The sequence below is a fragment of the Lathyrus oleraceus genome, chromosome 4, assembly GCF_024323335.1.
Source record: "Lathyrus oleraceus cultivar Zhongwan6 chromosome 4, CAAS_Psat_ZW6_1.0, whole genome shotgun sequence".
NCBI classification, from domain to species: domain Eukaryota; kingdom Viridiplantae; phylum Streptophyta; class Magnoliopsida; order Fabales; family Fabaceae; genus Lathyrus; species Lathyrus oleraceus.
In genome coordinates this window covers 232675926-232698572 of record NC_066582.1, presented here as the reverse complement: position 1 = coordinate 232698572, position 22647 = coordinate 232675926, and the positions used below count along the sequence as shown (strand labels likewise).

At 33.1% G+C, this 22647-nt stretch overlaps 1 protein-coding gene across 2 annotated transcripts; it reads right to left on the bottom strand.

Moving 5' to 3' along the window:
• Positions 1-51: 51 nt before the first annotated feature.
• Positions 52-22090, bottom strand: LOC127074763 (isovalerate--CoA ligase AAE2). 2 transcript variants are annotated; one of them, XM_051016110.1, is made up of 3 exons: positions 21631-22090; positions 1702-1926; positions 52-1597 (listed from the first exon to the last, which is right to left on the bottom strand). In XM_051016110.1, exons 1-3 carry the CDS (start codon positions 21838-21840, stop codon positions 167-169), a joined length of 1866 nt encoding a protein of 621 aa, XP_050872067.1. In that variant the 5' UTR covers positions 21841-22090; the 3' UTR covers positions 52-166. The 2 variants fall into 2 exon arrangements, with proteins under 2 accessions (XP_050872067.1, XP_050872068.1); XM_051016111.1 differs by having other exon boundaries at positions 52-1617; positions 21631-21777.
• Positions 22091-22647: the final 557 nt, after the last annotated feature.

Below are 22647 nucleotides of genomic sequence, written 5' to 3'. Positions count from 1 at the left end.
CTTCTCTATAACGAAATGTCAGATAAATTTCAATATACTTTTTTCAGACATGTTGAATAAGAATATATATATTAAAGGCTGATTTACTGTAAAAAAATCTCTACATGACTTTCACAGTATATATTAAAGGCTGATTTATTACAAACTTATTTTTACCATCTAAGGGTCAAGAGATGCTTCCCAAGGCCTTGGCTTTCTCTCTCAAAACAAACTTCTGTATCTTACCTGTTGAAGTTTTAGGCATATCCAGAAAAATAACTGTTTTCGGAGCCATGAAATGCGGCAAACGATCCCTGCAAAACTTTATTATTTCTTCAACATCTGCATCAACCCCGTCTCTCAATTTCACATATGCACAAGGAGTTTGGCCCCATATATCATCTGGTCTTGCAACAACAGCAGCTTCAAGAACCGCCGAATGGCTATACAAAACAGTTTCCACTTCGATCGAACTGATGTTTTCTCCGCCCGATATTATAATGTCCTTCAACCGGTCCTTGATTTCGATGTATCCATCAGAGTGTTTCACAGCTAAATCCCCGGTATGAAACCAACCATCTTTGAATGCTTCTTTTGTTGCTCTCAAATCTCTAAAGTAACCACTCATCATTGTATTCCCTTTAAACATTACTTCGCCGATCGTTTTTCCATCAGCCCGAACACTTTCCATAGTTTCAGGATCTTTGACATCAATTTCCTCCATTCCTACATGAGGCACACCTTGTCTAGCTTTCATCTTTGATCTTTCTTCCAGAGGCAACATGTCCCACTCGGGTCTCCACGCGCAAAAACTCCCTGCACCTAATGTTTCTGTTAGGCCATACATGTGAGTAATATTAAAACCATTCTCTTCCATCATCAAGAGAATCTGCGGCGGTGGAGGGGAACCTCCTGTTAACACTTCTACCTTATGATTCAGCAGTTTTCTATTGTAATTCGCAATCATGTTCATCACCACAGGAGCTCCTCCCATGTATGTAACTCTATGTCGAACTATATTGTCAAATATGTTTTTCGGAGAGACTTTCCTTATACAAATATTGGTTCCAAATTGCGCTGCAACCCCCCAAGCTAGACACCAACCGTTCCCATGAAATAACGGAACATTCCAAAGATAAACAGGAAAAAGCTTCATCTGAAAGAGTAAAACCGTCGCGAGAGAGTTTAGATAAGCACCTCTGTGGCTTAACACAACTCCTTTAGGCCTAGAAGTTGTGCCAGAGGTGTAATTTATACTTATAGGATCTAATTCACTCTCTGGTCTCACAATATCGAAATCATCGCGTCCATTAGCTACAAGTTTTTCGTATTCGTAAATAATTGAACTACTGTCAATAGTAGATGTGTAATCACAATCCATGATCATGACTAAAATTGGTTTATTTTTTGATCTTTTGGCTAAGTGCTCCAATGCGCCACGGGCCATTTCGAGTAGTTGACAGTCGACAAAAAGAATCTTTGCTTGCGAATGCTCTAATAGGACCGAAACCATGTTTACGTCGAGACGCGAGTTAAGAGTACAAAGAATGGATCCAGACATTGGTACTGCGAAATGTAGCTCATACATTGCAGGGACATTAGGTGCCAGTGTCGCAACCTGTTTTAAAACATGCAAATCTTGAAACATTTATGTATTACACATAACAGAATTCGAACCTGAGACCTGAGATAGAGTTAGAACTAAGAAATAACACAACTCACCACATCTCCACGAGAAATTCCCAGTTGAGTTAAAGAAGAAGCGAGTTTGAGACATCGTTGATGAGTTTGTCCCCAGTTATAGCTCAAGGAACCATAGGCAAGAGATGTTCTGTCTGTGCAAACCTTTGCTGCTCTCTCCAAGAAGTTGATAGGAGATAGAGGAACAGAATTTGCAGAGCAATGAAGGAGACCCTCTATTGATTCCCATGATCCTGGACCATTGACCTGTAAAATGTTACAAGTTTTACATAAGGTGAGTTTCAATTGTAACTAATATCACTAAATTAAAAATATGAAAATAATGCTCAATAAGAAGAAAAAGAGAAAGAAAGCCTTGCGGGACTAGCCATAGGTCATGCCTTGAATGAAATACACACAAGAAATCACGGTGGATTGCATGAAAGCATGTCTGATAATTGTGGTAATAGAATCCAATAGATTCTTGATATTGGTGCATCTCACCATATGAGTGCATTGTCTCAAATTTTAAAAGGAGTTAGAAATATATACAAGCCTTTTCATGTTGTTACACTCACTGGAAATGAAACCTTGATTTAATTTCTATTCACAAGCTCACCCATGATTTAAATTTCATCATAACTTATGATTAAAACTGTTGTACTGCATGAAGAGGTTTAAAAGCTCACAATGTAAAGAAAAACATGGAAACTCTGTGGCATAAAAGAATGGGTCATCCCTCAATACAAAATCTTCAGCATATATCAAAATTCCTTAATTGTAGTTTTATTTCCAATAAAGAAGAATGTTGTGTTGTTTGTCATAGGTCAAAATAGTGCAAAAGTTCTTTCAATTTTAGTATTAATAAAGATGAAAGACCTTCCGATTTAATTTATTGTGATTTATGAGAGAAATATAATACAAATCTCACACTGGTTCATATTATTTTATCACTATAGTTAATGACTACACCCAAGGAACATGTGTTAAACACAAAACTAAAATATTAGACAACATCGTTAATTTTTGCAACATGATAAAAAGGAAGGAAGTTTGAGATATGTTAAAAGAATTTACAATGATAATGAAACAAAATTTATTAACTCTAGTTTTCAAGCTTACATTTAACTATGATGAATCATCCATGAGACATCTTGTATAGCTACTCTACACTAAAATGGAGTTGTAGACAGAAAACATCAGCATAGATTGAATGTTGCACAAGCGTTTTCCAATCATAACCTTCCACTATACTTTTAGGAGAATGTGTACTCACTACAACACATCTCGTTAATATAACCTCCACTATAGCCAATAAAGGAAAGACATCATATGAGATGTCTTTTAAGAAAAAACCTAATTATTAACATTTGAGAGTCTTTGGATGCTTGTGTTATATGAAAAATGCATATTTGTTGGTTAACCTTAAGAATGAAAAAGGATGGAGAGTATATACTCAAGAGACACACATTTACCACATCAAAGGATGTTGTGTTTGATGAGCATACATTTTCATATGCCTTGAGACAATATGATACAATTAATAGTATTGAGAATCATATAAATCTACATACATATAAAATCAAGTAGAAGAAGAATCAACACCTTTATTTGATCAAGGAGAAAAAAATATTCTTCAATAAAGGGAGAGTTAATTCGTACTCTTAATCTTCAAGAAGAATCTAGTGTTATCCACGATAATGAAATCCCTTCAAATTTCAATCATTAAAAGGTAAGCATTTTTGAAACAAAAGAGGATCCATCGAATACTGAATCTAACATAATTGAAGAAGGGAATATGGGAGAAGAATATTTAGACAGTGAAGAGGAGATCATAATTAAGGGGGAGTTACAATTATCTCCTAGAAACAGAGAGCCCTCTGATTGTTTGAAGGATCATTGCTGCTATGCTATAAACTCGGAATGCACTTCATCAAAGAATAATTCTTCTTCAAGTATAGATGGAAATAACTCAAGTGCTTGTATCAAATTCAAACAATATCTTAGTAATTGTTTTGACATAAGATACTGAAGTTTTGAAGTATTTTCTTGGCTTAAAATTGACTCAAAGATCAACAAAATTATTTATTTGTCAAAGAAAATATAGTGTGGAAATTCTTAATGAACGTGGTATGCTTGATTCTAAGTTATCTCTTTTTTCAATGGAACAAAATCACAAACTGACTCTAGCTAATGGATAACATTTTTCCGAATCATCAAGGTATCGAAGATTAGTGTGACGCCTTATTTACCTCACTATTACCAAATTGGAGATAACCTAATCAGTTCATATTCTAAGACAATTTATGCAAACCCCTATTTAGGATCATTGTGATGCAATCATGGGAGTCTGGAGATACTTAAAATATTCTCCAGGTCAAGACATAATACTACCAAAGGATAATGATTTAAGATTTATTGACTATTGTGACTCAGATTGGACGTCATGTCCTATTACTAGAAAATTTGTTTTTGGATATTTTATGAAACTTGGGAATGCACCCATATCCTGGAAGACAAAAAAACAAATTACTAGAAAATTTGTTTTTGGATATTTTATGAAACTTGGGAATGCACCCATATCCTGGAAGACAAAAAAACAAATTACAATTTCAAGATCCTCAAGTGGGGCAAAATATTATGCAATGGCTCATGCAGAGACGGAGCTAGGTGTGTGTGAGTATGGGCATGTGCCCCCATAATATTTTTAATTTTTTTTTAATTAACATTATATATATATATATATATATTATATATATATATATATATATATATATATATATATATATATATATATATATATATTTGTTTAATTTATTTTGAAATTCTATTTTAAAATTAAAATATACTCAAATTGGTTGTGCTTAATTTCAAAAAAAAAATTTAGTAAAATTTTTAAAAATAATTTTATTTATATATTTTTATTTTAACATTAAGATATCATCACCAAATATCATAGATAATTACACATATTACAATAATTATTTATATATAGATAGATAAAAATATAACTTTGTTAATAATAAAATTGAGAAAATTACACAAATAAAAAACTAAGAAAATTATTAAATATTTTTTTAAAAATTAAATATCATAAAAGATAAAAAAAAATGATGTGCAATTTTTCTTTTAAAAAATAAATTACATATATTACACTATTAATTTATAAACTAATATGTCGCCTCCATAATTTAAAATCTCTACCTCCGTTCCTGGGCTCATGCTACCCGTAAAATACTATGACTTCCTAATTTATTAGTAACTCTCCAAATTTCTTGAACCATTGTACATTGTGATAATCAAGCAACTTTACATTTAACTGCCGGTTGATTTTTTTCACGAGAAAATCAAATATATAGAATTTGTCTACTATTTCATTCACATAATATAAAATTTAGTACTTATTTGCCAACCAACACCAAACAAACATATTCACAAAATCTTTAAAAACAAAACGTTTCCATGATAATATAGAATAATTGGATATTTATAATCCTCACCCTCCAATTTGAGGGGGGAGTATTAAAGAATGAATTCAATATAAAATTAGTTACTCATGATATAACTAACTCTTTGTTATAGTTATAAAGGTATACTTCACAAAATTTATTACATATATAAAGTTTTACCTATATGAAATTTACTTTCTTTTAAGTTCAACTCGTTTCTGAACACACATTAATTTTAAATTTTTTAAAAGATATTTTTAAAATCTATTGTATCAACATAAAAATAGTGGAGTTAGTTATTTAGTTATTTGCCCTTGTAATCTTTTAGTATATATGACTATACAACATTAGTTCAGATAAGAAATAATGAGAAAATTCTACAATTACTTTTAATCCTTTTCTTCAATGAACCGTTTCTCTCTAGTCTACATGGTATCAGAGCAATAGACTCTGGTGACCATTTTTTTTCTTTTCTTTTTCATCTTCTCCGATTGGCATCTTGCGTAAAGTCTGCACCTTCATCGGTTTTCTTCACCGATTTTCTTCACCGTTTCTCTGATTTCGCAACCTCTGCGTTCTTCCTTCAATCGGATTCACCATGGATCACCAGAGCTTCTCCGATTTCGCGACGAACTCCGCGAACCCTTACTACCTTCATCCGAACGAAAGTCCGGCGCTCATCCTTGTTGTTCCACCGTTGGACAACAAGAACTATCACATTTGGTCAAGATCGGTGCACATCGCACTGATGTCCAAGAACAAAGAAAAATTCGTTGACGGTACCTTTCCGAAACCACCGGTCTCCAATCCTCTCTATGCGCAATGGATTCGCTGCAATACAATGGTACTCTCTTGGATTCAGGGTTCAATTTCTGAATCGATTGCGAAATCTGTCTTATGGATTGATACAACAACTGGAGTTTGGAAGAATTTACGAATTAGGTTTTCACAGAGAGATATCTTTCGAATTTCGGATATCCAAGAAGATTTGTATCGATTCCGCTAAGGTACTCTCGATATCTCTGAATATTTCACGCAATTGAAAGTGTTTTGGGATGAATTGGAGAACTATCGTCCTCTCCCTTGCTGCACATGTGCTATCGCTTGCTCTTGTGGTGCAATTTCATCTGCACAAACATGCCGGGAGCAGGATTACATGATTAGGTTTTTGAAAGGCTTGAATGATCGGTTTTCTCACTCAAAGTCTCAAATCATGATGATGACACCTCTTCCTGACATTGACAAAGCTTTTTCTTTGGTCATTCAACAAGAACGCGAATTAAATTCTACTACTCCTTTGGACTCTTCTGAAGCCACTGTCACTGCTTTTCATGCTAACACTCAAAATAAGGGTTCGACAACAAACAAATGGAAAGGTTCTTCTTCCTCAACCAAAGGAGGCAACAGAGTCTGCACTCATTGTGGTCGAACAAACCACACAGTGGATACTTGTTTTGTGAAACATGGATATCGACCGGGATATCGAAACCGAACCAAGCCTGCATCTAATACTCAAGGTTCCTCACAATCTCATGCCAACACCATATCACATACTGCTGCTCAGTCTGAGAGAAATTCCACACCTGTGTTTGGGTTTACTCAAGAGGAATTTCAGAGTCTTCGTGCTATGCTTCAACAATCTCAACAAGCTTAACCTATAACTACTGCTAATGCCATCACCACCTCACCCTTTGCTTCCACTTCCCAAGCTCTCCCCAACACTGGTAAGCATCCCAATCTTTGGATTTTAGATACTGGAGCAACAAACCATATTTCTTTTCATCTAGCTAATTTTACATCTTATCAATCCATCGTGCCAATATCTGTATCTTTGCCTAATGGTTCTCATCTTACCGCTTCTGTTTCTGGAACCATAGTCATATCACCATCTCTAACTCTTTACAATGTTCTATATATTCCCAACTTCCATGTCAATTTAATCCCAGACACTAAATTGACAACCAATAATGACTACTCTCTAAATTTTTCCTCAACTCTGTGTAATATTTTGCAGAACCATTCGAAGCAAATGATTAGTACAACTAAATTGCACAGAGGCCTCTATGTCATGGATTCCAATGCTTTTCATAATTCTTGTAATTCTGTAGTTTCTAATTCTTTTGAGATGTGGCACCTAAGACTAGGCCACCTCTCTAATTCTAGTATGAAATATATGTCAAAACAGTTTCCTGTTATTCCGTGTAAAAATAATATGGATCCTTGTGATTCTTGTCATCTTGCAAAATTAAAGAAATTGCCCTTTCCTAACAGCTTTACTAATACTCATGCCCCATTTGAATTACTACATGCTGACCTATGGGGTCCCTTGGCCACTGACTCAATTTTAGGCCATAGGTATTTTTTAACTCTTGTAGATGATTTTTCCAGATTTACATGGGTTATTTTTCTTAAAGCCAAGTCTGAAACCAAACAAAGTGTTATAAACTTTGTTGTCTTACTTGAAAACCAATTCAACACATCTCTAAAGTGTTTTAGGTCTGATAACGGTTCAGAATTCTCCACTCTCAATTCCTTTTTCCTTTCCAAGGGAATTATCCACCAAAAATCCTGCGTTGAAACTCCCCAACAAAACGGGGTAGTTGAACGCAAACACCAACATATTCTGAATGTTGCACGAGCCATTACGTTTCACTCCAATATTCCCTTAAATCTCTGGACTTTTAGCATACAACATGCAGTCCACCTCATCAATCGTATTCCCAACCCTCTCCTCAATTACAAATCTCCCTATGAAATTCTATTCAAAACATTCCCTGTTCTGATTCATTTAAAGGTTTTCGGCTGTTTGTGTTATGCAACTACCTTGCAGGCCCATCAAACTAAGTTTGATGCTAGGGCTCGTAAATCCATATTTCTTAGGCACAAAGATGGTACCAAAGGGTACATCTTGTATGACCTGCAATCCCATGATTTATTTGTTTCTAGACATGTGATTTTCTTTGAGAATTACTTTCCCTTCAAAAGCAATATTTCCCAACCTAAACCTCCTGAACCTAACCCACCAGCTATGACATATGACATAGACCATACTGCACCTCCTGTTGTGGACAACATACCTGTCACTTCTGCATCTTCTGTCCCAGTCCCTAATGATAGCTCTACACCCAATGACAGCTTTACACCTCTCTTAAACTTATCCAATCCACACCCTTCTGCTACATCAGCTGTCCCTAACCATTCCTACCCTCATATCATTGACCATGAACCTCAAACTAGTTTATCTCCACAACCTTTTTCACCTCCTTCAAATAATCCTTCCCCCGGACCTGTGCCCCCTACCAGAAAATCTACTAGAAACAAAAATCCCCCACAATACCTTAAAGACTTCCATTGTAATATTCTTACTACATCTGGTACACATGAAGCACCAGCTAGTCACCACACCACACCCTATCCTATTTCCAAAAATCTATCTTATGATAGATGTTCTCCCTCTTACAAATCTTTCTGTTGCTCTATCTCTTCTAATGTTGAACCAAAAACATACCTTCAAGCCTCCAAACATGATTGTTGGAGACAAGCAATGGATTCTTAAATTAAAGCTCTTCAGGATACTCAAACATGGACTATTGTGGATCTTCCTTTAGGCAAAACTCCAGTTGGTTGTAAATGGGTATACAAAGTAAAATACCATGCCAATGGATCTATTGAACGCTCCAAAGCTCGCTTGGTTGCCAAGGGTTATACTCAATTAGAAGGTGTAGATTATTTTGACACTTTTTCTCCTGTTGCTAAAATAACTACGGTTCGAGTACTCTTGTCTCTTGCAGCTATAAAACATTGGCATCTGGAGCAATTGGACGTTAACAACGCCTTTCTCCATGGTGATTTACAAGAGGAAGTTTATATGTCTCCTCCTCCTGGCTATGATAATTTTGGATCTAATAAAGTTTGCAGGCTCAACAAATCTTTGTATGGACTAAAGCAGGCTAGTAGACAGTGGCATGCCAAATTATCTTCAACCCTTCTTTCTTTGGGTTTCTCTCAGTCCGAGGCAGATCATTCGTTGTATACCAAGCAAACAAATCACAGTTTTACTGCTCTTTTGGTTTATGTTGACGATATTGTGTTGACAGGTAATTCTCCTTCAGAAATTGAATTTGTCAAGTCTTGTTTGCATCAGAAATTTTGCATCAAGAATCTTGGCAATCTGCGATATTTCCTTGGCCTGGAAATAACACGATCAACATCTGGTATATTCCTTAATCAAAGGAAATATGTGCTTGAACTGCTTGAAGATACAAGCCTGCTTGGTGCCAAACCTGTCTCGACGCTCATTGATCCACACTTGAAGCTATCCTCCACTGATGGTGAACCATTGGAAGATCCCTCCACATACCGCAAGCTCGTTGGACGATTATTATATTTGACAAATACGCGGCCTGATGTTTCTTTTGCAGTGCAGCACCTCAGCCCGCTGATCCCTCATTACCAAGCTGCTCTTCGTGTTTTGCGGTACTTGAAAGGGTGTCCAGCTCATGGAATATTTTTCTCCAGCACCAGCCCCTTAAAACTTCATGGTTTTGCTGACTCCGATTGGGCATGCTGTCTGGATACTAGGAAATCTGTGACAGGGTTTTGCGTTTTGTTAGGTAATTCTCCCATTTCATGGCGCTCTAAGAAGCAGAATACTGTTTCCCGTTCTTCAACTGAAGCGGAGTACCGTGCTCTTGCATCTTTGACATGTGAGGTTCAATGGCTTTCTTACCTCTTTGCTGATTTTCAAATTACATTTCCTACTCCTGCATCCTTATACTGTGATAGCAAATCTGCCATCTATTTGGCACATAATCCTACATTTCACGAGCGCAGCAAGCACATTGAGCTAGATTGCCACGTTATTCGCGAGAAGTTGCATTCCAAACTTATTCATCTTCTTCCAGTTAGGATTATCTATTTTATTTTATTTTTGATTAAATAAAATATAACGTCTGACCATTCTTTTATTTATGTCTTGCATAAATATCTTAATATACTCATATATTAATTTTTTTATACTCAATTTTTTTAAATATTTAATTTAAGTATTCTATATTTTAAATAAATTAATAATTTATTTAAAATATAAGTTTTTTAATATAATTTTTTCTATTAATAAATTAACACTTTCGTAATTTAAATAATATTTTTCATTATCGTATAATTATCTCAACAAATTATATAAATATTTTAAAAAACTATATAAATTACTTTGATCCTAATCCCTACATATTTTATTTGATTTTGAATAAATTTTTAAATACTTTCAATTTTTCAAAGATGTTTATCTAATAATAAAAATAATAATTACTAATATTATCATTATTATTATTATTATTATAGTCAATAATTCATTGATGACTATTTTCATAGAATTTTAAAAAAAAAATTGTTTAATATTATCTTTAGTAAAAATATAGCATTTTAATATAAGTAATATTATGATTGAATAGAAAACACTTTTCTTCACAATATAAATTAGAATAATTAAAAAAACATAAATTTATAATTATTAAATTTGTGAAATTATAATTTAAACTAAATATTTTTCTAAAAATGAAAAATAATGAGAGAGGGAGTGTTTTTAAAAATTATATCATTAAAAAAATAAATTGTATATAATATTAAAAAGAAAGTAGCTCTGATGACTGTCCTGAATTCAACATGAACGAAAAAAAAGGAGAATTAAGGTTTTCGGAAAAGGCAATAACAAAGTTGGCTTCATGATTTCTAAAAATGCCGCCAAAACCAGATTTTTTGGTGTCATGATCAAAAGCTCTATTATAATTTCATTTGATCCAAGAAGTAGGAGAAGGTTGTTAAGTGACTTCTTTGATGGATGAAGCCTTAGGATAATGAATGCCGATGTTGAATTTTTTGAGCAGGAAGAAGTCCTTCATGGAAGAGTCAGCAAAATTACTCCCTCTGTTCCTTTATAAGTGTCACTTTCTTATAAAAAATTTGTTTCTTTTTAATTGTCACTTGCAAAGTTCAAGGTAGTATTAATTGTAATTTTATCAAAATTACCCCTAGATAATGATTGCAGAGAGAAAAAAAGTAAAATGAATGTAATAAATAATTAAGGGTATTATAGGTAAAAGAAGAATTATTATTTGAAAAGTAACAATAATGATTAGCTTCCTTGGTATGTGTAAAAAGTCAAAAAGTGACACTTAAAAAGGAACGGAGGGAGTAATAGTTTTGTTAGCTGAGAGAGAAACCTGAGCCATGATGTTTGCAATCATGATATTAGTGTTAATGATGATAGATATAGGCATAATAGCAACAAGCCTCTCAACTAGGACCTTTTTTTTTTGATAATCTTGAATTTAAAATTAGCAAAGGCTATAGGTCTGTACTTGTCTATAGAATCAACATCTTTATCCTTATGTATATTAACATAGATCTTTGGATTAAAAAATGGAAATGCCAACTAGTGTCAAAATAAACTTATAACATTTGTGTTGATGACTCTTTTGGTAATTATGTGGCTTCTTGCTGACGGTTTTTTTGGTAATGAGTTTGAAGATTATTTGTTGACTTTTCTGACTTGATTGATGGTTCTTCCTCATTTTATATTGAGTTTTTTGATTTCATTAAAGCTACTAATTTGGCTGTTAAGTCCGGTTTTGATAAAGTTTGGTTGAAGACAGATTCAAATATGATCCTTTTTGCATCTCAAGATTACAACATTGTGCATTGGACCACGAAAACTAGATGGATTAATGCTCTGAAATTTAGTTAGAAATATAGAGTTCCAGATTTCTCATATTTACATGGAGGGCAATTAATGCGCATAGTATAATACCTCTAATTCTTTTTATTTATTTGTTGTATCATAATAAACTTGTTTTGCCTAATTTTAGATTTATTGATGTTTAAGTGAGTTTTGACTTTACAAAAAAGTGTTATTTGTGTCAACGAATCTCAACTCTTTTTAAATTTTGATTTAATTTTTTACATATATGTATATATTATTTAAATAATAAAACATTTTTATTAAAATGAAAATTAAAGATGAAATATTTCAATATTCTCTATCATCTTCATATCTTAGTGTTCATCTTCATCCTCCCCATATAAAATCAAATCATAAAAAAATAATGGAACTCATAAGAAAAAAAATCAACAATCACACAAAATTAAAAATAAAATAAAAATTGGGTAAGAATAATAAATAGGGTGAGTAGGTATGGAAAGATGACGGGAGTACAACAAATTTATTTAATTTAAGGCTAACGCTAACATGTGTCTGAAAATACAAAAATACAAATTAATAATTTATTTACAAAATATTTTTTTAAAATACGTGTATTTAATTTTTTAAAACTTAAAATATTATTTTGTTCCACACGAATTTTTTAATTATAGATTCTTAACTTCATTTAAAAATATAAGAAAGTACTTGTAGGTGATTAAATAGGAGGATCCACATGTACTCTAATAAATAGGAGGATCCACATTTACTCTAATAAAGACGTCCACATTTGAATTTCAACCAACACGAGACATTACCCTATTGGGAATTGAATGCCATAACGTGACTCATTATTGCTTTCAATAGGCCAAAAAATCATTAATGATGGCAGCACTCTGGCAGAGTTACAAGTACAAAAGAAATGTCTTTGCTAACAAGTTGGAGTACACTATTACAAAAATATTCTTTAAATACATAAAATAAAAATAAAAATATTTTTAAAAAGTTATTAATATAGTTTAATATATTAAATACACAATTTTTATTTATATATAGTTTTTATAGTTTTTAAAAAGTGTAAAGCTAAGACAATATCAGTCATATATTTTAAATAGTGTTTCATATTTGAATACACAACTTTTTATTTTAAACTTAATTGTATTTATAGTCCCATATTTTATTATTTTTAGAGTTTTGATTTCTTTATTTTAAAAATATTAGGCTATGAAAATAATTGTCATTTCGTCTTTGTGCTCAAATATTTTTTTATAATTTTTTTATATGTTTATTATTATATATAATTTTTTATATCTTTATAATTTTTCTATATTAATAATATTTAAAAGAAGAAATCATTGTTAACATTACTTTTTAGTCCTGCTGATGTCGATGAGAATTTGTATAAGTTTTTATTTTATTTATATATTTTCTTTTTTAAAATAAAAAATATTAATATAATATTTTTTATTATTTTTTACTATTATATTTTTATTTATTAACTCTCAGTCTATTCAATTATTTAATTAATTAATATAATTTATAAAAGTATTTAAATAAATAATATTAATTTTATTATTAAAATTAACATATTTGATTATTATTTTTAAAATGATTAAAATAAAACATTTATTACTAAAGAGATGAAGTATATAACTGACATTCATCTATTTAATTTAATAAAAAAATACAAATAAACTGTTTTGACCGGTAACATGTAACTATCACTAAAGTAAAATTTTCTTTATAAAAAAAAAATACAAACTTAAATTTAAATAAAATTTATTATTAGAGCTATTACATATTATATTTTAAATTAAATTATAAATTTTTAGAAATTTTACTCAACTAACCCATTTTTTTTTCTTTTCAAAATAATCCATTTTTTAGATTAATTTTCAAACTATCTCACTTTTAAGAGGTGACGCCAGATGAATTGACGTCTGCTCTCTAAATTAAAGAGGTGACGCCAATTGGATTGACTTATGCACATGACGCTGTCAATCCAATTGACGTTTGTGTGTTAGGTTTTAAAGGAGACACCAATTGATCTGACAGATATGTGTATTGTGTATTTTTTTTTAAAAACAACGTAATTTTAGATAAAAGTCGAAATCGGACCAATTTAAATTAATATTAATTTGCCTTTACATAAGAATACCATAAAGACTAATGTCGTTGACCGGGATGACCTAACCAACCTCCGATACCACATCCCCTAGCTACCCGAACACGTGGCCCTAACCCACATTGATGATTTACCCAAGGTGTTTGATGATTTGAGGGCCCAAGAACATCACCACCGCCTGCAATGAAGCGCCATAGCTGAGTTCGTGACCCATGCCAGAGTAGTTGAGTTGTGTTTGAGTTATTGGAGGGCGACCAGGACGATTGAAGGGAGACATTGGTGTGAATGATGCGTCGAGGAAATGTTGAAATGATTGTTGTGGTGTTTGGTAACCATATGATTGTTGCATCACCCATTGTGTATGCTTCACTTGCCTGGTCAAGATCCATTCAAGACTCACTTGTTCATGGTTTATTATGGAGGTTTCTTTGATCTATTCAGCATTCACTTCATGGCCTTACATGTCCATTTTTTGCTTGTCTATGTTCATTGGTTCAAGTCCATTTCCATGGCATCACAACTTCCACTTGATTCAATTCATCCATAGCATTGCATCTGATCATATCCTCTGATCATATCCTCATGCCTAGTCCATGCCTAACCTATTTCATCTGGCCAATGTCATTCATGCCATTTGCATTACCATTGTTGTTTGGTCCATGAATCTTTGATTATGACCTAGTTCATTATACATCTTGGGCCTTGCTAGAGTTTTTGTTTCATGCTTGGCATTGTTCATCCAAGTTATGGTCATGTACATGATTAGGTATTCATCAAGTTCATCACTTAGTCTATTCCATACCATTTTCCATTTTGGTCCTTAGGTCTTAATTCATTCAAAGTTCGTGTCCATTGATTCATGGTATCATGTTCATTCATTTCAATATCTTTCATATCCATACAATTCATTTCAAACAGTCAATGCATTCAAATATCATATATCATCACATCCAAAGTCCACACATATACAAAGACTATAAAATTGACCATTTATATAACGATTGACTTTTGATCAACAATTGACTTTTTGCACGACAACCACTACATTTTTATAGTCTCTCAATACTTCTAATTTTTTCTCCTTTAGGTATGTTTCTATTTAACAAACGAATCAACTCACTCTGTAGTTGCTCGAAACGACAAATATTCCAGAAGAGCATCTCCATCGGAGACTTGTCTCTCGAATAAATCATTTTTTCATAACGACGACGAAGATGAATCATGTTTGCAATATAACGAAAAGAGATGTGGAAAAATGAATCACACAACACCTCTATTTCTACAAAAAAAATTACGCAATACACAGAGGTGTCAGACCAATTGACGTATCCTCTCTTTTTTTACACATGGACGTCAATTTGAGTGACAACACCATATGCATAAGTCAATTCAATTGGCGCCACCTCTTTAATTTAGAGACCAGACGCCAATTCAGCTGACGCCACCTCTTAAAAGTGGGGTAACTTGAGAATTAATCTGAAAAGTGAGTTATTTTAGTTTTTTTTTGAAAAAATGGGTTAATTGAGTAAAAAATTTAATTTTCAAATCTTTTCAATATCTTAAATAAATTAATCTATAAATTAATTTTTTACATGTTTGAATTTATTATTTGAGGTGCTAACCAGTTTGAGTGATTAAAAGTGTGGGAACTTTGCAAAATTCGTTATATTACACCTTTAAAAGAGCATTAAAATCTTACTCATGCGCACTCTTGTTTTCTATTTTACTCTAACTAGTATTACAAATACATGTTGGTGCAAAAGTAGAATAAATTATGAACGGAAATATTCTATTAAGAGAATGACGGCTACAAAACATGATAAAAGTTACAATGATTGCCACCCTATTTATAAGCTAAAATTAGGGTTACTAGAATAGGATAAAATACTAAAATACCCTCTAACAAACTTAGGGGCTAAGAAAATAGTACAACTAATAAATATGAATTACTTCTAATACCATCCCTTAATTCATATTCCATCAAAACTTGTAACACCAATTCCATCCCTTAATCTGAGAAATTGATCAGTCTTGATAGCTTTCGTCAGAACATCTGCCAACTGTTTCTGAGTGCTGCAATGTACAACTTCTAACACTCCCCTCTGAACTTGATGTCTCAGAAAATGATACTTGGTCTCAATGTGCTTGCTTCTCCCATGCAACACTAGGTTTCTGGCAAGATTGATTGCAGACTTGTTGTCAGTCATCAGCTTCAGAGGTTTGTTTACTTTAATCTTCAGATCCTGTAATAGATTCAGAATCCACACAGCTTGGCATGCAGTAACAGCACCTGCAATGTATTCAGCTTCACAAGTTGACAATGCCACGACAGGTTGCTTCTTGGAACACCAAGAAATGGGACCTCCCAGAAATTTGAATAAGTACCCAGGCATACTTCTTCTGTCAACTCTGTCTCCACACCAATCAGAATCTAAATAACTCAGAAGTTCTGACTCATCCTTTCTTCCAGAAGGAAATAATACTCCATACTTCAGAGTTCCCTTGATATACCTCAGAATCCTGACAGCAGCTTGGTAAGGGGACCACTTAGGTTTACTCATGAACCTACTAACCATCCCAACTGAATAGCAAATATCAGGTCTAGTATTGCACAAATACCTCAGAGAACCAACCAACTGTTTGAAGGTTGTAGCGTCCACATCCTTTCCATCAGAGTCAGAATCCAGTTTCTGATTTGTATCAGAAGGTGTGACAATAATCTTACAATTCTTCAGATTAAATCTCTTCAGAAGTTCTAATTCATACTTGAGCTGATGCAAAATAATACCTTTCTCAGAGTATCTGAACTCCATCCCTAGAAAGTATGTCATTTTGCCTAGATCAGTCATTTCGAATTCATTCATCAGAACTTTCTTGAACTTGGCTATCTCCTGTTCAGAACTTCCAGTCAGCAGTATATCATCAACATATAAACATACCAGAGTCATATTTCCTTCAGAAGTATGCTGAACATAGACACCGTACTCCATCTCACATTTCTGAAAGCCTTGCTTCTTGAAAAATGAATCAATCTTCTGATTCCAAGCTCTGGGCGCTTGTTTCAATCCATATAGAGCTTTGTATAATATGTACACCATCCCTTCCTGATTCTTTTTCACAAATCCAGGAGGTTGTGACACGTAAACTTCTTCTTCTAATGGACCGTTCAAAAATGCAGATTTTACATCTAAATGCATCAGAGGCCAATTCCTGTTAGCAGCTATTGCAATCACCATTCTGATTGTTTCATGTCTTGCTACAGGTGCAAACACTTCAGAGTAATCCAGCCCAGGTTTCTGTAGAAATCCTCTGGCTACCAACCTTGCTTTATGTTTGCCAATTGAACCATCTGGCTTTAACTTCTACTTGAAAACCCATCTGACGCTGATGGCTTTCTTGTCTTTTGGAAGTTCTGTCAGCTTCCAAGTCTTGTTTCTCTCTATAGCATCAAGTTCTTCTTTCATGGCCTTCAGCCAGAGCTTCTGCTTAAGAGCCTCTTCTGTACTTATGGGTTCAGAGTCTACTAACATGGCACACTGAATAACTTCTCCTTCAGAGTCTACTTCAGTGTCTTGCAGCATGTCAAATTCTGCATATCTTCTAGGGATGTTTCTGATTCTTTGTGGTCTCTGAACTTGTTCAGAGTCTTGAGCTTCAGAGTTTCTAGCTTCAGATGGTTGACTTCCTCCAGAGCTTTGACCATCTTCAGGGGCTGACATATTTCCAGAGTCTGAATTGCCACCAGAATCTGGATTACCATCAAAGTCTGGGTCATCAGAGTCTGGATCATCAGAGTCACCTTCATCTTCTGAGTCTTCTCCAGAGTTAGAATCACTATCAGAATCAGAATCAACGTCAGAGTTTACTCCAACTTCAGAAATTCTTAACTCTGACCTTTCTTCAGAAGTTCTAACATCAGAATCAGATTGAGACTTATCCCAATTCCAAAATTCAGATTCCTTCACAATCACATCTCTGCTGAATTCAGTTTTGTTGGTTTCTGGACAATAGAGCTTGTATGCACCTGTATTGTGGTACCCTATCAGAATCATCACTTTGCTTCTATCATCCAGCTTCTGTCTTCTGGCTTCTGGAACATGTTTATAGCAAACAGAACCAAACACCTTCAGATGACTAACACTTTGCTTATCTCCAGTCCACTTCTGTATTGGAACTATTTCCTTCAACTTCTTCGTAGGACATCGGTTGAGTACATACGTTGCAGTGGCAACAGCTTCTCCCCAGAGCTTCTGAGGAAGTTTCTTCTCCTTTAGCATGCTTCTCACCATATCAAGCAAAGTGCGGTTTCTTCTTTCAGCAAGACCATTGTGTTGAGGGGTATAAGGAGCAGTAACCTCATGCTCAATTCCATTCTCCTCACAGAACTTCTGGAACTCTTTGGAGTTATACTCACCTCCACCGTCAGTTCTAAGAATCTTCAACTTCTGACCACTCTGATTCTCAGCCTTCATTCTGAACTCCTTGAATTCATCAAACACCTCGTGTTTAAACTTAATAAGGGATACCCATGTCATTCTTGTGAATTCATCAACAAATAACACAGTATTTATTCCCTCCAATCGATGCTATTGGAAATGGACCACACACATCAGAATGTACAACTCCCAAGGCATGTTTTGCTCTTGGAGCAGTTTCTGACGCAAATGGCAATCGTGGTTGTTTTCCTTCCATGCAAACTTTGCATGACTTTTCAGGCTTCTTAATTGCAGGAATTCCATGTACCAACTTCTTTGAATTCAAATGTTTTAAGCTTCTGAAATTCAAATGACCAAATCTTCTGTGCCACAACTCACTCTCCTTCTCAGCACTTGTTGCACTAAGACATTCTAAGTCTACAGTTCTGACATTCACCTTAAATGTTCTATTCCTTCCCTGTTCTGACTCCATAATCAACTTCTGATTGCAGTCATACAACTTCAGAAGATTGTCCTTCATGGTAACTGAAAAACCTTTCTCAATTAATTGTCCCACACTCATCAGATTGCTTCTGATGCCAGGTACATACCACACGTTCTGAATCAATGCTGTTTTCCTATTGTTCAGAATCACTCTGACATTTCCCATACCTTCTGCATTAAGATATTTGTCATCAGCACATCTGATCTTTGTCCTCTTTTCAGAGTCAAAGTCAACCAACCATTTCTTGTTTCCAGTAAGATGATTTGAACAGCCAGTGTCCATATACCACCAGTCTATCAGATCCATATCATCAGATTCAGAGGCCATCAATAGCACAAATTCGTCATCAGAACTTCTGGCTATATTTGCTTCTTCTGATTTTCTCTCCTTGTTTGACCAACAGTCTCTAGCAAAGTGACCAAACTTCTTACAACAGTAACATTGGATCTTCTTCTTGTCATACTTCTCTTTTCCCTTCTGAGCATTCTTTTGTCTATCAGAGGTTGAGCTTTTTGACTTCTGACCACCATCAGATCTTCTCCTGGCTTCTGACTGCTTCTGATACCTCCTATCAGAAGTTGCTTTCAGAGCCTGCTGCTCTACTTCCCTTTCAGAAGTTCTCTCAGTCAAACGCAACTCTTGCGCTTCTAGACTTCTCTGCAGCTCTTCAATTCTCATGGTGCTCAGATCTTTGGAATGTTCTATTGCTACCACAATGTAATCAAATTGAGAGGTAAGGGATCTCAATACCTTCTCCATGATTGTTTCTTCAGAAAGAGTTTCTCCACACGCTTTCATCTCATTAGTGATCAGAATCACTCTGGAGATGTATTCAGAAACTTTCTCATTATTCTTCATGTTGAGATTCTCATATTGCTTTCTCAAGGACTGAAGCTTCACCTTCTTCACTGATGCGTCACCACCATAACATCTAACCAGTGTGTCCCACGCAGCCTTTGCTGTCGTTGAATCTGCAATCTTCTCAAACACATTTACATCAACACATTGATGAATGAAAACAATGCTTTCTGATCCTTCTTCCTTACTTCCTTCTGCGCGTTTTTCTGTTCATCCGTCGCATCTGCTGCTACCGGAACATAACCATCAGTGACAAGATCTAGAACATCTTGAGCACCGAACAGTACGCGCATTTGGATCATCCAATGATTCCAGTTTTTACCGTCAAATACTGGAAGTTTGGTGTTCATGTTGCCGTTTCCGTTCATCTTTCTACCTTGCACAGTACACTCAGATTTCTCACAGTGTTTTCCAACCCACAGAATTAAAATTCTTATCAGATTTTGTTCAAGATTCAACACGAATCTAAGAATCAAAATCAAACACACAAGACCTCACGTTCACTCGTGTTTCCCGTGTTTCCCTAATGAATCCGAACCGGAGCTCTAGATACCAATTGTTGGTGCAAAGGTATAATAAATGATGAACGAAAATATTCTATTAAGAGAATGACGGCTACAAAACATGATAAAAGTTACAATGATTGCCACCCTATTTATAAGCTAAAACTAGGGTTATTAGAATAGGATAAAATACTAAAATACCCTTTAACAAACTTAGGGGCTAAGAAAATAGTACAACTAATAAATATGAATTATTTCTAATAATACATACATCTGGGAATGTTTGGATCCATTTTGAATCAGAAATTTATTTGAATGAAAAATAAAATTATTTGTGCTTTGACTTTCATTAAAAAATAATCTTATTTAATTTAATATAATGAGAAAAAAATATATACACCGATAGTGGAAAATAATTTTACACCGTTAATCAATCAACATTGTATATCCCGTCAAATATCGTTTAAATTTTAAAATTACATTGATGATATGACAAATTAATAAATCTTTATTGAATGATAGTATAAAATTATTTTACAATGTCACTATATTATATTTAATTTTTAGTGAAAAGGAAAATATATTGACAAATCAAAAACATGTATCCTAATGTATCCTGCCAAATCATTATTTTATTTTAAAGTACTAATATATGATTTGATAAATTTAAATATTTTGATTGAATGTCGGTGTCAAATTAATTTAAACCGATAATGCACTACCTTTAAATTCTAATTTTTAATATTATATATATTTAATTTAATTTGATTTTTGAATATTTCAATAAAAATTATAATTGTTTTATTAATAACAACGATCAATCATATTTTAATAACAAGTGAAATAGTAGAAAATAGTTTAAATTAAACTAGTGCAAGTAATATTAACACAAATTAAACACCAATATATGATATACTATATTAATAAAAAATTAGTAAATAACAAAATATATGTACTGGGTGTGGTTTTTTTAAAAATCAATCTAAAATTAAAACTGATCTAAGCTATTTTTATAAAACAATATTTAAATATATTCAATAATATTTAGTTTTATACTGTTTTTGAATCTTTTAAATTGGTTTGCTATTTTTATTTAAATTGGTTTGAATTATTACCTTAATGGAAATGGAACAAATTCTTTTTAGTTTTGATCATTCAATGATATGTTTCTAACTATCTTACAAGTCTCACAAAATTGTGAGAAGTTCTCCATTTGAATATGAATATGAAACATTGTATTAAACCTAGCCATATTAGTAGTAATATTTATCAGTTAACTAAACTAAAACTACTAAACTAAAACTAAAAAGTGATTTAATTATTTACGTTACTAAACACATTTAAATATTATTAAACACATATTTAAATCTTATTACTATATCATCATTAATATAAAAACAATATATAAAAAAAACTTACCTTAATCTCTTGTGGTAGTGCTCTTCCATTTTGGTTCTGCCTATGCAAATATGTCTCTGCCTTTTGATCTGAGTTGATGCAAGTAATTGTCTTTGTCTTCATTCTTTCTTGTCTACATGCTCCATGTTTGGATCTATCTATTTGAACTTTATATTTGTGATGGAATTGGGCATTTCCAAAACCATTTGAAAAAGCCAAAATGGATGCCATAAGATTTAAGTGAGCAAGTATCTTGGTTATGGGGAAATATTGGTGTTATGCATGTATATTATTTTTATGATCAATAAATAATGTGTATGAAGTATGGTGTGTACTTTTTATTGTATTGTCATAATGCAAAATGAGAAATTAGAGGATTAAAAAAAACTATTAAAACTACAATGAAAATTGAAAGTGACACTCTTATAATAAAAAAATAATTTTATAAATGTAACAATTATTATACGAGTGACTCGAAATCAGATATAAGCAGATAATCACTTGCATTTTAGTAAAGAAGTATAGTACTTTGAATTTTAATGCAACATATATATTCAACTTTGTTATAGTTAATAGAAGACTCTAAATAGTTAATAGAATAAATTTATTTTGCAAAAATATGTCTCCATGATCATTATATAAACAATTAAAATTTAGGTTTGGTAGGAGTTGATTTGATTTAATGTAAAGGTGAGCATGAATTCAATTAAGCAATTACGTGATACTCTCGCTCATGATTCATGCTCTTGTGTTTTTTTTTCCCTTTCTCTTTATGCCTTTTGCTGTCTTCCTTTCAAAGAGTTCAACGCTAAGCACATGATTTTCTCAAACAATATTAAATGTCTTTCTCAAACATTATTGATATGTTATGATAGTATCTCAATGGTCCTATTTATCTACTCAGGAGATGAAAGAGATCCACGAAGGAGCACAATCACAATCACCCTAAGTGAAAAATTACAATTTACATTACACAACGGGTTTGTTGAAATAATTAGGATTTTCAGAAAAAATAAAAAAGGAGAGACAAAAAAGATA

Coding starts and splice junctions, on each gene's coding strand:
- LOC127074763 (XM_051016110.1), bottom strand. CDS start 21,840: ATGGCATCCATTTTGGCTTTTTCAAATGGTTTTGGAAATGCCCAATTC. Junction 1,927..21,630: donor CACTACCACAAGAGATTAAG/GTAAGTTTTTTT, acceptor AACATTTTACAG/GTCAATGGTCCAGGATCATG. Junction 1,598..1,701: donor GAATTTCTCGTGGAGATGTG/GTGAGTTGTGTT, acceptor GTTTTAAAACAG/GTTGCGACACTGGCACCTAA.